The sequence below is a fragment of the Jaculus jaculus genome, chromosome 5 (genome assembly GCF_020740685.1).
Source record: "Jaculus jaculus isolate mJacJac1 chromosome 5, mJacJac1.mat.Y.cur, whole genome shotgun sequence".
Classification (NCBI taxonomy): domain Eukaryota; kingdom Metazoa; phylum Chordata; class Mammalia; order Rodentia; family Dipodidae; genus Jaculus; species Jaculus jaculus.
The window spans coordinates 50,311,558-50,327,613 of record NC_059106.1 but is presented as its reverse complement, the minus strand read 5'-3'; the positions used below and the strand labels follow the sequence as shown (position 1 = coordinate 50,327,613).

Here is a 16,056-nt window from a genome sequence, read left to right as displayed (position 1 = left end):
CTTGGATTAAAGGCGTGTGCCACCACAGCCAGCCCTACTTTTGTTTTTGAGACAGGCTCTTGCTACGTCTCCCTGGCTGGCCATATAACTCAGGCTGGCCTTGAACTTGCACCAATCTTCCTACCTCAGCCTCCCAAGGGCTGGGTTTGGGATGAGCCACCACCCACAGCTCATCTGTGCTTTTTCAGTCATTGGCCTAAGTGCACAAATGACTTGCTCATTCTCCTGCCCTCCTGGGAGTGGCTGACAGCTCTTGTTGGTGTCCCACAGGATGAAATCGAGTTTGGCTACATCGAGGCCCCGCACAAAGGCTTCCCGGTGGTGTTGGACTCCCCGCGTGACGGGAACCTGAAAGACTTCCCCATTAAGCAGCTCCTGGTGAGATGCTGAGGGCCACCTGAGGGTGACATGGGGCACTCTTACGGGATAGTGAACTTGGCCAAGGCCACTGTTTTCTCATCTGCAGTGGCCTTTGAGGTACTTTCCCGCTCTGGTAACCATGTGTTGTTCCCAAAATAAGGAGCAGTGCCTCGAGGGAAATGGGAACCATGGGAGGTAGGTCAAGATCCAGGGCCCCGGGCCCTGTCATTGCCCAGTCCCTCCGACTTGCAGCCAAATAAGTTTCAAAGAGGAAAGGCATAGTTAGGCACTCGTCTGACTTCAGAGTTCACTGGGACTCTGAGGCTTCGGTTAAAGCAGTCCAACTCCTCCCATCCCAGAGCACGTTGCCACCCACATTGGCCCTTGCCCTCACCCTTCACCCTGAGTGGGCGGGCAGAGGTCTGCACTGAGCGGGACACAGAGTTGGGCGGGTCAGGGGTTTCCCAGCGTCGGTCACACTCAAGACAATGACACAGGCTATTGGGTTCATACTTGCTAACTCACCTAAGTTCCCTCTGGAGAGATGACAGAGCATTGGTCCAGCTCTGGAATGACAGAGGGTAACATTTCCATAGCAAAAAGATGGGCCTTGAGCAAGCCACTTATCTCCTCGAGCCTCAGTTTGCTCCTCTGTAAAATGGGGAGAGACATACTGTCTCATAGGATTGTTGAGATGATCAGTGACACATAGAAGGCATGGGCTATGTGACCCATGACCTTGTTTGTTCTAGTTCATCGCACAGCTTCACACACTGGCCTTTTCCCCTGACCCCAGAGAAGGGAGAGTCGAACAGTTGCCCCCCCTCCAAGGGCTGCTGCTGAAGGCATGAGAGCTGAGCCTCCGGCCGTGCCCAGCCTCGGCCTCAGGCCTCCACCTGTCTTCAGTGTTCCAGGCTGGCCTGGTTCCAAAGCCCAGCCTGCATTGTTCCTGGAGGCCAGGCCAGGCCTGGCTTTGTGCTGCGTGCCTGCCCGCCTGGGTGATGCTGCAAAGCCCCAGCTGCCAGCCTCCAGCCACCTCCGCCAAGCGCACACGTGGCCAACGGGGGCCCCCAGGCGAGAAAGCGCTAAGCTGCTGCCACCCCCCCCCCAGCACGCCTAGCCCTTAAGCCTCTAGGCGGGGACAGAATAAGCCATGTCTGCCACTGCACACGATTTGGGTGTGTTATTTTCCCACAGTGAAAGTTTTCATTTAATAATGCATGCCCCCAAGTCTTTTGTCCACTCCAGAGTCTCAGCCCCATTCTGAGGACAATCTCTATAATAATTTCAAGGATTTTTCAATTAAAATATATAAGAGCCATGCAGTGGCACATTCCTTTAGTCCCAGCACTCAAGAGGTAGAGGTAGGAGGATCACCGTGAGTTTGAGACCAGCCTGAGGCCACAGAGTGAGTTTCAGGTCAGCCTGGGCTGCCTTGAAAGAAAATAAATAAATAAACAATAAATGAAATATATTTTAAACACCTATGCACATACATCTATGATACGCTTTTTTTTTTTTAATAAGTTTGAACTGGGGATTGAACTCAGGGCCTCCTGCATGCCAGGAAAGCATCCTATCACTGAGATGTTCCCAGTCAGCTTTTAGAGTCATAATTGGGAGTTATTATATATGTTATTCTAAAACTAAACAAGTTTTATTTTAGCATCATTTGTTGTTGTTTTTTGGGGGTTTTTTTGCACTACAAGGGATTGGACTTTGACACGTGCTGGACAAGTATCCTACCACTGAGGTATATCCCCAGACCTCTGTTGTTTTGTTTAATTTTTTAACTTTTTTACTGTATTTATTAGAGAGAGAAAGGGGAGGAGGGGGAGAGAATGGGTGCACCAAGGTCTCTAGCCATTGCAAATAAACTCCAAATGCATATGCCACCATGTACATCTGGCTTAAGTGGGTTCTGGGGAATCAAGCCTGGGTCCTTGGGCTTCACAAGCAAGCACCTTAACCGCTCTCCAACCCCTAATTTTTGTTGTTGTTTTTTGTTTTTCAAGGTGGTGTCTCACTCTAGCCCAGGCTGCCCTGGAATCCACTATGTAGTCTCAGGGTAGCCTTGAACTCATGGTGATCCTTCTACCTCTGCCTCTCAAGTGCTGGGATTAAAGGCATGCACTACCACTTCGGGCTCAACCCCTAAATTTGAAATTTTCTATTGACACTGTTCATACATGTATTAATCTGTTTTGATCGTAATCCCCTCTGTGGCCCCATTACCTTTGTCCCCCTTCCATTCTCCTTCCACTGAACCCATCCTTTCCAGCTGGCCCCTCTTCCTTTTGGATGCCTGAGTTTTTCATCTGTTTTGCCCTCCATCACACACAATGAAACGCTGGTGGGCTCGTTCTTGTTTGGGTTTTATGTGGAGCACCACACAGCTGTGAGGTCATGAGTGCTCAGCACTTTGTGTCTGAAAGACAGTATTCAAAGCATTCCTCCCTTCCTCTAGCTCCTACATTCTTCCTGCCCTTCCTTCCATAGCACAGGGCTTTTAAACAGATTTTTTGTTGTGTTTTGTTGGTTTTTCAAGGTAGGTTTCCCTCTAGCCCAAGCTGACCTGGAATTCACTGTGTAGTCTCAGGGTGACCTCAAACTCATGGTGATCCTCCTGCCTCTGCCTCCCGAGTGCTGGCGTCAAAGGTGTGCACCACCACACCCGGCTCTCAAACAGGAATTTTTGTCAGGCAACTTAGTTCCCACCCCAGTGCAAACTCACAAACACAAACCCTACATTGTTACCCACCAAATCATGAAAGAAACATTGAAATTCAGGGAGCTCATAGGTCTCCCCTTCTTGGGTATCAAGTCCAGTTTGCTGACACACTGGACCAAATAGGAGGCCGTTTGCCTCTGGACTCGGTGGCAGATGCGGCTGTAGGGACGGGCCGGGGCGGGTGCACGTTGCATATGTGCTGGTCCCGCGCGTTCCCTGTCAGCCTCACTAAGGCTGTGGTGACGAGCCAGCCTCAAACTCGAAGACTGATGGCAGCTCACGGCCTGGGGTGGCCGCTGGCAGAACCACTGGGTTTCTGCTTCCTCATTCTGGAGCCTCCGTCTAGGGCCGCAACCTGGCTGGGAAATGATGCCCTTCTAGTTGGGGGAGAAAAGAAAGCAAGTGGGCAGACTCTGGGGCTCTGGGGCACCCTTTCTAGTGTTTCCTTGGCCAGAGCAAGTCATTAGCCCAGGAAGACGTTCCTTTGCAGGGAGGTGCCCCTAGCCACATGCAGAGGGGTCAGGATGCTAAATGTCCTTACCGGGTATGGGTAGTAAATCCTCTGGAATAATGATCCAATTGAGCATGCTGCTTCCAGCCTCCTAATTAGATACCTCTGTCACAGAGGGAAAACTGAGGGTCAGGGGAACTTTAGAGATAAGCAAGAATATCATAGAATGCATGAGATCTGAAATTTGCTTGTTTTTGGTTTTTGAGGCAAGGCCTCACTCCACCCCAGGCTGACCTCCAACTCCTACCTCAGCCTCATGCTAGGATTCTATGGGTGAGCCACCACTCCCATTTCCCAATCTTAAGATCACATTATGCATCTGTGTTTGGGAAAAAGGCACACATGCAGCAGTCCAGATACACACATGCACGCACACTCACACATGCATGCACGCTCACCCTCGCTGGGGTCAGTCTGGCTTCCGCATTAGCTTCCCTCTGTCAGCCCCAGTGGAGACGAGACAGCCGAGGGCGGCTGCTGAGGCAGAAGGTTCCTGGCCGCAGGAGGCTAAGAGCAGCTGTACTCCTTCACTCAGGGTCCAGATTTTGGCTACGTGACCCGGGAGCCCCTCTTCGAGACTGTCACCAGCCTTGATTCCTTCGGGAACCTGGAAGTCAGTCCCCCCGTGACCGTGAACGGCAAGACTTATCCCCTTGGCCGGATCCTTGTTGGGAGCAGTTTCCCTCTGTAAGAGAAGCCAGCGTGGGGCTGGGGGGAAGCAGGCGTGGGAGGGTGACTGTGGGAGGCTCATGCCTGGAGTGGCTGGGAGAATTATTCCCTGACATTCTGCTCTGTAAATATACAACTGCCGGGCATGGTGGTACACGCCTTTGATACCAGCACTCGGGAGGTAGAGGTAGGAGGATCGCCGTGAGTTCGAGGCCACCCTGAGAATACATAGTGAATTCCAGGTCAGCCTGGGCTAGAGTGAAACCCTACCTTGGAAAAAAAAAAAAAACTTTCTCTCTCTCATCTCTGCTTACAAAAATAATTAAGTAAAATATTTAAATATATGCACTTTTGAAATGGAAAACACAATAGCCTTTCCATCTCAGTCTCAGTATAAGTTATTATTTTTTATTTATTTGAGAGTGACAGACCTACAGAAAGAGAAAGCAGCAGAGAGAGAATGGGCACTCCAGGGCCTCCAGCCACTGCAAATGACCTCCAGATGCATGTGTCATCTTGTGTATCTGGCTTACATGGGTCCTGGGGAATTGAGCCTTGAACCGGGGTCCTTAGGCTTTACAAGCAAGCACTTAACTGCTAAGCCAACTATCTCAGCCCCTATCTCAGTATAAATTAGTATCTAATGTACAAACCAGTAAATCGCCAAATGGAAGGGCAGAGCATGAGATTCTGAACTAGATGGGGGAGGGGTGGAGGCGTCTAGAGAATGACATCGAGGGAACACACCAGTGAGTTCTTCAGGCTGTCCGTACATGAAAGAGGAATGCGGAGACATAGTCCTGCTCAGAGGGGGCATGAGCCCCTGGCTCCCTTAGTGGTCCATAGTGCCTTACTCCCTGCCCAGTTAACCACCAGCCAGTGAAAGGGGAAGATTCTAGCTTGGTCCTAGAAGTTGCATGGGAAAGAATGATTAGCATTGGTGGTCACTTCACAAAAGAGCTACCAGGAACCTGGATTTGGGTACCACGTCCCTCTGGTCTTCATGGGATGTGAGGTGATCTACCCTCGGGGGACATGGACAGTGAGTATTTGTCCACCCTTCTCCTCTCCTCCATCCACTTAGTGGCCACTCAGTAACTAGTTCCTGAGCCTCAGTCGGATTCCAAGCCCTGCTGTTGCCTTCAGGGAGACAGTGGCAGTCACAGACAAGTAAACAGGCCTTCATTACCCCAAGGCATGTCAGCAGTAGGAAGAATCATAGGGGCTTGGGAGGGCGGGGAAGGACCGCCTGGCCCCCTTTGGGGACTTTAGGGGGGTTCTGTAGAGACATATTGAGGATGTAGTCTAGGCCAGATGCTGTTCTGAGCTCTGGGGAAATGGCAGAGATGGGAACGCAGCGTCCCGGTCTCCGGAAGTTCTCAGCTGGTCAGGAGAGTGAGTGAACAGTACCCTGGATGCTCCTGAACAGGAAAGCGCCATGGCCGGCGCTGCTCTAGTGTCTGTGGGCTTGGAGCAGAGACTCGGAAGTGGAGGAGACAACCAGGGGAAGAGAGAGGCTAAGGCATCCAAACAGCCAGGGCAGAAGCCTAGAGATGAAGGCCTCAGGAAGTCTAGAAGTCAGGAAGAGCTCCTGGAGGAGGTGTCCCTTGAGCCGACAAAAGTGAGCCAAGGACTGGAGGGATGGCTTAGTGGTTAAGGCATTTGCCTGCAAAGCCAAAAGACCCAGGTTCGATTCCTCAGGACCCACGTTAGCCAGATGCACAAGGGGGGGGCACATGTATCTGGAGTTCATTTGCAGTGGCTGGAGGCCTTGGTGCACCCATCCCCTCCCCCTCTCTCTGTCAAATAAATAAACAAAAAAAAATTTTTTTTTTAAGTGAGCCAGAGTTAGCGCCACAGCGGCAGTGGGCTAAGACACATTCTGCAGTCGTCCTTTCCCTGTCCCCTCCTGACAGCTGAGCACGGAAGCGGTGACTGCATCCCACACACCCCTCTCACCCCTTGGGTTCCAATGCGTTCCTCTTCACACCAGGGGCCCAGCCCTGCAACTCAGGCTCCTGCCTGTGACCTCACCCCTGCCCCTGGGCCTGGCCTGGGTTCCGGAGGCTGAACCCCTCTACCCACAGACCCTTTGTTGCAGCTAGCTGCACAGAAGCAACCTGCTGAAGGGTCCCTACCCTCTCCAACCCTGCCCCAGGTCTGGCGGTCGGAGGATGACCAAGGTGGTCCTTGACTTCCTGAGGGCCCAGCAGGTGCAGGCCCCTGTGGAACTCTACTCAGACTGGCTGACCGTAGGCCATGTGGACGAGTTCATGACCTTCGTCCCCATCCCAGGCACCCAGGTGAGCAAGTCCCCAAGATGGGGGTGAATAGGAGTGAAGAGCCTGTGTATCACCAGCCTTTCCCAGCAGATGGAGAGATCTAGCAGAAACTGATGTTAGCTTTCCACCATTTAATCCAACCTGGGCCCTTTGGCTTTGCAGGCAAGTACCTTAACCACTAAGCCATCTCTCCAGTCCTCACCTCTTGATTTGAACCGGACACAGTTCAGAGTGTTCCACAGCCGCACAACACTATCGACTACCATATTGACCATAACGCTCTAGGGCGTACTAGTGTCTGGGACTAAGGCTATAAAAAGAAAATAATTGTACTCATTTGGGCTGGAGAGATCCAATGGAAATAGCCTGGCCTCTTGGAGAAGTACTTCTGCTCTGTGTAAAGCCACTTTTTTTTTCCTGGTTTTTCAAGGTAGGATCTCGTTGTATCCTAAGCTGACTTGGAATTCACTGTGGAGTCTCAGGGTGGCCTCGAGCTCACAGTGATCCTCCCACCTCTGCTTCCAAGTGCTGGGATTAAAGGCGTGCGCCACCACGCCCGGCCTAAGTCACCTTTTTACTCTGAGCTCTGACTCATGATGTTACCGAGGTAGAGAGTGAGAGTCTCGTGAGACAGACAAACCCTCCCAGGCGACCAGTGTCATCCAGTGTGGGAGGCAAGAGGTGTCCTGCAGCCAGAGCCCTTGCCCCTCTGGCTCCCTGGCCACCTTCCCCGGCTGACTGCACCCCCGGACGGTCTCTCACAGGAATTCCGCTTGCTCATGGCCAGCACCTCAGCCTGCTACAAGCTCTTCCGAGAGAAGCAGAGGGAAGGCCACGGGGAGGCCATCATGTTCAAAGGTGAGTGGGACCCTCAAGAGGATGAGCACATGAGCACCTCACCCCTGGGAATACAGTTCCACCAGCCTCAGCATCGGGTCCATCCCCAGGGTCTGCGAGGCCATGGTGGTGGGAGGCAGCCTCAGCATACACCCCTTGCTGCAGCCAGGTGGACCACTGACCCACCTGCTTTCCTTTTTATCACTCACGCATAGGCTGGGGACATGGCTCAGCTGGTAGAGTGCTGGACTGGCATGCACATAGCTCTGGGTTTGACCCCCAGGGCCACATAAACCAGGTATGGTGGCGAATGGCCTGTCATCCCAGCACCCAGGAGGTAGAGGCAAGAAGACCAAAAGTTCAGGGTACATAGAGAGTTCCTTTACATAAAAAGTGCCAGTCCCTGGGCTGCAGAGATGGTTTAGTGGTTAAAGCACTTGACTGCAAAACCTAAGGACCCAGGTTCAACTCCCCAGTACCTGTGTAAAGCCAGATGCACAAGGTGGTGCATGCATCTGGAGTTTGTTTGCAGTGGCTAGAAGCCCTGGTGCACCCATTCTCTCTATCGACCTTTCTCTCTATCTCTCTCAAATAAATAAAACTGTAAAAAATAAAATGTTTAAAAAGAAAAGGGTCTGGCAAGATGGCTTAGCCATTAAGGCGTTTGCCTGCAAAGGCAAAGAATCCCAGTTTGACTCCTCAGGACCCATGTAAGCCAGATGCACAAGGGGGCACATGCATGTGAAGTTCATTTGCAGTGGCTAGAGGCCCTGGCATGCCCATTCTCTCTCCCTCCCCTCCTTCCCTCTCTCTCTCTCTCTCTTTTTCTCTCCCTCTACCTATTTCTGTATATCTCTCTCAAATAAATAAATAATTTTTAATACTAAAAAGTTTAGTCCCAGCACTCAGGAGGCAGAGGTAGGAGGATCACCGTGAGTTTGAGGCCACCCTGAGATTATATAGTGAATTCAGGTCAGCCTGGGCTAGAGTGAGACCCTACCTCGAAAACCAAAAACCAAAACCAAACCAAAACAAGCAAACAAACAAACAAACAAAAAAAAAACCTGGGCTGGAGAGATGGCTTAGCGGTTAAACGCTTGCCTGTGAAGCCTAAGGACCCCGGTTCGAGGCTCAGTTCCCCAGGTCCCACGTTAGCCAGATGCACAAGGGGGCGCACGCGTCTGGAGTTCGTTTGCAGAGGCTGGAAGCCCTGGCACGCCCATTCTCTCTCTCTCCCTCTATCTGTCCTTCTCTCTGTGTCTGTCACTCTCAAATAAATAAATAAACAAAAATTTAAAAAAAAAAAAAAACCTAAAAAGAAAAGAAAGCACCAGACCCAAAGAAGTAAAGGGCATGTGAGCTGCATGTAGGACCTCATATTTCTCCACAGTGGTTGTTTTGGTTTTGTGGTGCTGGAAAAGGAACCCGGGGCCTCCCATTGGTCATGTGTTGTTCTACCACCAAACCATAGAGAGAGAGAAAGAGACAGAGAGAGAATTGATGTGGTATAGGCTCAGGAAGGGAAATGGCTTCAACACACAGGAAGCACAGTCAGTCACCACGTGACTAGTCCCCAAATGAGACACATGATCTGCTTCATAACTGGGGCACACGGGGACAGAGTGCGGTTCCCACTTAAATTAATCATGAGGAAGAGAAAGCTGACCAGGGGAGCCATCAGCAGGGTCGGCAAGTTTCTGCCGCTCTTTCTTATAAACTCCACAAAACCTGCCTGTTGTTTCCAGTGTTTGCAGAGGCACATCAGGGCAGCTAATCAGCCATCACCACCATTTCTGTTCCATGGTGCTTCTCTTTTCTCTTAAGTTACAGGTTGCAGGGGGTGTGCCTCAGAACTGGTTGAGACTTAGGTTACTGCCCTCCATACCCAAAGAGTGCTTGTGTCAAGGGCCAATTTAAGACCACTGTCCTGGGCGGGGATGTAGCTCAGCTGGTAGAGTACTCACTTTGCATACCTGAAGCCCTGGGTTCAAGCCCCTGAAATTTCCAGCACTACATAAACTGAATGTGGTGATGCATGCCTATAAAGCCAGCACTAGGAAGGCAGAGGCAGTAGAGCTAGACATTTACGTTCATTCTCAGCTATGTAGTGAGTTTGACATCAGTCTGGGCTACATGAGACTTTGTCTCAAATAAAAAAAAAAAGACCACCATCCTTTTGTGCTTTCCCACCAATGGGCTGGTGGGAAGTTTCTTCCTGGATTGACAGGTATGATTCTTGCTTTTCAGGATACTTCCTTTCTATACATATTCTTAATAATTTTTATTTATTTTGGAGAGAGAAAGAGGCAAATAGAGAGAGAAAATGGCATGCCAGGGCCTCCAGCCGCTGCAAATGAACTCCAGGCACATGCACCACCATGTGCATGTGGCTTACATGAGTCCTGGGGAATTAAACCTGGGTCCTTTGCCTTTGCAGGCAAGTGCCTTAACCACTAAGCAATCTCCCCAGCCATATATACTTTTTTTTTTTTTTTTGAAGCAGGGTCTCACTATAGCCCAGGCTAACCTGGAACTCACTCTAATTCAGCTGGCCTTGAACTTAAAAGTGATCCTCTTACTTTAGCCTCCCAAGTGCTGGGTTTTAAAGTGTGGGCCACCACATCCAACCATGAGATTTCCTTTCCAGATTAAATTTACTCCAAAAGCTACGCACATGATTCAGGAACCGTTCTTATCCGTGCTGATAAAGTTGAGTGGTATGCAGTGGAAGCTCAGAGACAGAGCCTCCGGTCCCTTTGCTGCTTCAAGCTACCAGCCTGGGAAGTGCAAGGAGCGCGCAGATTCCATAAAATATGACCTGTGCACACCTGTGATCTCAGCACTCGGGGGTGGCAGCAGGAAGGTTGCAGGTTTCAAGCCATCCTGGCTATGGAGCCAACCCTGTCTAAGTTGGGCACGGTGTTGCAGGCCTTTAATCCTAGCACTCAGGAGGCTGAGGTAGGAGGATCAATTGCCATGCGCTGGAGACCAGCCTAAACTACAGAGTAAGTTCCAAGTCATCCTGGGCTAGAGTGAGACCCTGCCTCAAGAAAAATAATAATAATAGACCAGGATAGAGAGATGGCTCAGCAGTTAAGGCTATAATGCCTACCAACCCAGTACCCACGTAAAGCCAGATGCACAAAGTGGCACATGCATCTGGAGTTCATTTGCAGTGGCTAGAGGCCCTGGTGCACCCATATTCATATTCTCCTTACTCTCTCTTCCCTTGCAAATAAATAAATGAAATATTTTTTAAAGATCCTGTCTAAAACAATTAAAAGGAAATTTAAAAAATAGTATTTATTTATTTGCAAGCACAGAGAGATGGAGATAAGAGAGACAGAGAGAAAGAGAAAATGAGCATGCCAGGGCCTCCAGCCACTGCAAACAAATTCCAATGCATGTGCCATTGTATATCTGGCTTTGCGTGGGACTCAAACTCTAGTTGTTAAGCTTTGTAAACAAACACCTTAGCCACTGAGCCATCTCTCCAGCTTAAAAGGATTTTTTTTTTAAATAATTATTTTAGGGCTGGAGGGATGGCTTAGCAGTTAAGATGTTTGCTTGCCAAACCAAAGCACCCAGGTTCGATTCCCCAGGACCCACATAAGCCAGATGCACAACATGGTACATGCAACTGGAGTTCATTTGCAATGGCTACAGGCCCTGGTGCCCATTCTCTCACTCTCTCTCTCTCTCTCCCCCTCTCCCTCTTCTCCTTTTGACTCTCTCAAATAAATAAATAAATCTTTAACTTATTTGAAAAAGAGAGAATGGGTGCAGCAGAGCCTTCAGCTGCTGCAAACTCCAGACGCATGCACTGCCTTGTGCATCTAGCTGACGTGGGTCCTGTGGAATCAGGCCTGGGTCCTTGGGCTTGGCAGGCAAGTGCCTTAACTGCTAAGCCATCTCTCCAGCCCTCAAAAGGAAAGCTTTGAAAAGGCAATCAAATAGATGAAGAGCTCAGGCCTGGGGCCAGGCTTCCAGGTGTACTTCCAGCTTGGCCACTTGCTATGTGTAGGATCTTAGACCAGGCATGGAACGTCTGTGCCTCAGTTTCCTCGCCTTCAACAGTAACAGCTTCCTCGGTGAAATCTAAGGACTACCAACTTCATCCACATTAAGCACTTAGAAGACTACCTGCCTGGGCTGGGAACATAGCTCATTAGCAAAGCACTGGTCCAAGATGTGTGAGGTCTTGGGTTCTATCCCTTACAGAAAGGAGGAAGGGAGAGATGTAAAGAGGAAGAGAAGGAGAGAAGGAAAGAGGGATAATAGATGGCAGGTGTTCATTGAGTATTGGGTGGCACTAATCTGGCCGGAAGCCCATCATGGGGCAGAAGTGATTTTCTCCAGAGAAGGCACTGAGCACCATGGGAAAGGTGATTGATCCTGGCTAACTGGCAGTCCTTAGGAGGCTTGAAATGGGAGGCCTAGGTGTCTGCTTCTGTCACCCCCTCCCCACTGGCCAGAAAGAGAGAGCAAGATGTCCTTGCCTCCTTCCTTCAGGGACACAGCTAGCCCTGGAGACCTGGAGAAAGAGTGTGCTTTGCCCTCCCTGGGCAGAGGGGTCCCAACCTAGCCCTGGCCTCATCCCAGTCCAGCAGTGAACTCAGACGGAGCACACAGCCTGGCATCTGAAGCTTAACCTTCACCCTCTGACCCCACAGGCTTGGGAGGCATGAGCAGCAAGCGGATCACAGTCAACAAGATCTTGTCCAACGAGAGCCTCGTGCAAGAGAACCTGTACTTCCAGGTGTGGGCAGGGCCTGGGGCTGGGAGGGACCAGGGACATGACCCTTGTCTTGGGGGGGGGGGATGATTTTATAGAGAATAGCCAGGGGCTTGGGGGCTTCTGGACCAGAGGACATCAGCAGAGGGGGCCCCATAAGCATTTGATTGGTCTCCTTGCTGTACCTTCATAGGGAAGGTAACAGGGCTGCAAAGTGTCTTGTGGAAGGGCCAAGCAGCCGGCAGGAGACCTGGGAGGGCATTGGCGCTCGCAGTATAAAGAGCTGAGAGATTAGAGCCTGTGTACTCAGAGAGGCACACTCCTTGAAAACAGCTAAAGCTGCAGGCCTGCTTGCCAGGAAAATAACTCACAGGACCTTTGTGTTTGAGGAGCTCACCTGAAGCTTTGTGTCTATGCATGGATCCCACCTCTGACTTTCTGCATCTCACAGGTTGAATCAGAAATAGAAGCCAGAGCTGGGGACGTAGTTCGATTTGTAGAGAGCTTGGCCTAGCATGCATGAAGTCCCAGATTCCATTCCCAGCACCACACAAACCAGGTGTGCTCGCACATGGCTGCAATCCCAGGACTCTGAAGGTGGAGGCAGGAGGATCAAAGGTTCAAAGTAATCCTCAGCTTCATACAAGTTTGAGGCCAGCCTGGGATCCTGTCTCAAAAAGAAAAGAAAGGAGCAGGGAGTGGTGATGCATGCCTTTAATCCCAGCTCTTGGGAGGCAGAGTTAGGAGGATCGCTGTGAGATCGAGGCTACCCTGAGATTACATAGTGAATTCTAGGTGAGCCTGGACTAGAGTGAAACCCTACCTCAAAAAAAAAAAAAGAAGAAGAAGGGAAAGGAGGTTGGGAAAACAACACTTGCTTGTAAAGCCTAATGGCCCAGGTTCAATTCCCTAGCCACCTGCATATAGTGGGACAGACATTCATTGCCACAGTGAGACCCTGGTGTATCCTCCCCAAATACATATGTAAAAATAAGTTTAATTTAATTTAAAAATTAAAATAAAGAAAACTACATTGCTGGAGAGATGCCCTAGTGCTTAAGGTGCTTGTGAAGCCTAAGGACTCACGTTCAAATCTCTATGTCCCATGTAACCAGACGCAATGACACAAGCATGCAATGTCACAATGTGCCACAAGGGGGCACATGCATCTGAAGTTTGTTCACATTGGCTGAAGGCCCTGGAGCACCCATTCTCTCTCTGCCCCTTTCTCACTCTCTCTCTCTCAAATAAATAATGAAAGAAAATTACTTTTAAAAAGAGCCAGGCATGGTTGCACATGCCTTTAATCCCAGCACTTGGGAGGCAGAGGTAGGAGGATCACCTTGAGTTCAAGGCCACACACTGAAACTACATAGTGAATTCCAGGTCAGCCTGAGCTAGAGTGAGACCCTACCTTGAAAAACCAAAAAAAAAAAAAAAAAAAAAAAAAAAGGAAGGGGAAAGGAGGAGAAGGGAGGAAGGATCAGAAGGGAAGGCAAGACAAAGGAAGAGAAAGGAGAAAAAGAAATTAATTGTATGTATTGGATTAAGTCTGTCTATTTATATAAGCCTATTTTAAAGGTCTAAGTTTTAAAAATTAAAAAGCAGGAATCCAGGTGTGGTGGCCCACACCTTTAATCCCAGTGCTCAGGAGGGAGAGGTAGGAGGATTGCTGTGAGTTCAAGGCCACCCTAAGACTACATAGTGAATTCCAGGTCAGCCTGGGCTAGAGTGAGCACCTACCTCAAAAAAAAAAAAAAAAAAAAAAAACCTTTAAAAAAAGAAAAGAAAAGAAAAGGCCTGACTGGCTCATAAGAATGCAAGGTTCTTGGGCTGGAGAGATGGCTTAGCGATTAAGCGCTTGCCTGTGAAGCCTAAGGACCCCGGTTCAAGGCTCAGTTCCCCAGGTCCCACGTTAGCCAGATGCACAAGGGGGCACAAGCATCTGGAGTTCGTTTGCAGAGGCTGGAAGCCCTGGCGCGCCCATTCTCTCTCTCCCTCTATCTGTCTTTCTCTCTGTGTCTGTCGCTCCCAAATAAAAATAAATAAAAAATAAAAATAAATTAAAAAAAAAAAAAAGAATGCAAGGTTCCGCAGTGGTGTGGGTTTCAGGCACAAGCTGATCTAGCCCAGCTCTACATCCCTCTAGGAACGTGGCTCCTGTAGCTCTAGGCCTCACATAACCCCAGTACACCATCCACAAAGAGAGAGCTCTTAGATGCCCCGCACTCTTGACCAGGAGCTTGCATGCCAGTCTGACTTGAAGTGACCTGAACAAATTTCTGTGTGGCTCTGGGGTTTCTGTAGATAGGCTTGCCTAGTCCTGGGTCACTGCTTAACCCCTGAGCCAATCGCTGAAGCTCTCACCTGACCCAACCCAGGGATCCCTGCATGGCCCGGAGGGAAGGTAGAACAACACTGGACCCACTGAACCTCAGTTAATGAACCTCAGCTGGCTACCTCATGACTCTCCCTCTCTGACCTTGACTGGGCATCAGAAAGAGCTCCCTAATGCTGGCGCTTTTTTTTTTTTTTAATTGAGAGAGAAAAAGAGAAAGAATGGGTTCACCAGGACCTCCAGCTTGTGCAAACAAACTCCAGACACATGTGCCACCATGTGCTCCTGGCTTACGTGGGTTCTGGGGAGTCCAACCTGGGCCCTTAGGCTTCACAGACAAGCACCTTAACCAGTAAGCCATCTTGCCAGCTCTGACTGGCTTTTAACAAAAGGATTTGGCAACTCCCTTAAGTACTGATTATCTTTGTGATTGTCCCTCACATTTAAAAAAAAAAAAGGAATAGCAAAAGCAAAAGGTTGAATCGAGTTGAGCTAAGTAATCCATGCAGAATGCTCAGTTCAGGGACAGACACTCACTCTTACCTGTCTACTTCCGTGAGCCTACCATTATCCACAAACCGTCACCAATGTTGTACTTACCTTGTGGGTGGCCTGAGGAGCTGGCAAGGCGCCCGGTGGCAAGCATGTGGCCCAGGCTTGGGCCCATGAGGTGCTCTCAGCAAGTGGAAGTTGCTGGGTTATTTCTAGGCCTTCCTCTAAATTGTTGCCATTATTGCTACTGTCCCTGGGCTCTGTTGGAGGGACACTGGAGAGGTGACAGGGGTTGCAGTTGAATATTGGGAGTCTCTCTGAGTACCAGGGCCCTTAACCTGAGGTCACAGGCAAGATGGCCAGTGTGTGTTCCCTCATGTGCGTGGGGCCCTCCTTCCCTCCCTCCAGCGCTGCCTGGACTGGAACCGGGACATCCTCAAGAAGGAGCTGGGACTGACGGAGAGGGACATCATTGACCTGCCTGCCCTGTTTAAGATGGATGAGGACCGCCAGGCCAGGGCCTTCTTCCCCAACATGGTAAGACCCTCTGTATCCTAACCCTCGTCCCACACCAAGCAAGGAGCAGCCAAGTCGAAAGGGACCCCCTGGCTGAGGCAGATTGATCAGGAAGCCCAGCTGAGTTGCTGTGTGAGCTCAGTCCCGGCGCTTGCCCTCTCTGAGGTCCTGCATTCCCTCCTAGGGGCGATGCTTATCCTAGCAGCTGCCTCACTGGGGTCCTCAGAACCCTTTGCCTTAGCAGATAGGAACGTGCTTCACAAGAGGTCAGTCCCGGAGCGGGGGAGGTGGCTCAGGGTAAAGTGCGTGCTCTGCAAGCCCGAGAACCTGAACACGGCGGCTCAGTCCTCGCACTGTGGAAGTGGAGCCAGGTGGAGCCAGCCTTGGACGAAGGCTCACTGACCAGCTAGTCTAGCCGCACCTGTGAGCTCCAAGTTCAACATGAGATTGTCTCAGAAACCAAGGCGGAGAGCAATGACATGGGCCTCCGCCTCCACATACATGTGCACCCATACACACGTGCATACGAACATGCATAAGTCCACACATGTATGTGCACCTATGCACACACATGTGCATGCATAC

The 16,056-nt window shown here is 50.2% G+C and overlaps 1 protein-coding gene across 2 annotated transcripts in view; it reads left to right on the top strand.

Moving 5' to 3' along the window:
- Window positions 1–16,056, top strand: part of Padi2 (peptidyl arginine deiminase 2) — a 53,353-nt gene that overhangs the window by 34,583 nt on the left and 2,714 nt on the right. For both annotated transcript variants that reach the window (XM_045151182.1, XM_004657601.2), the window contains exons 10-15: window positions 271–378; window positions 4,138–4,289; window positions 6,430–6,574; window positions 7,318–7,411; window positions 12,064–12,149; window positions 15,364–15,492. In XM_045151182.1, coding sequence (XP_045007117.1) covers window positions 271–378; window positions 4,138–4,289; window positions 6,430–6,574; window positions 7,318–7,411; window positions 12,064–12,149; window positions 15,364–15,492 — 714 coding nt within the window. The remainder of the gene's footprint in view (window positions 1–270; window positions 379–4,137; window positions 4,290–6,429; window positions 6,575–7,317; window positions 7,412–12,063; window positions 12,150–15,363; window positions 15,493–16,056) is intronic.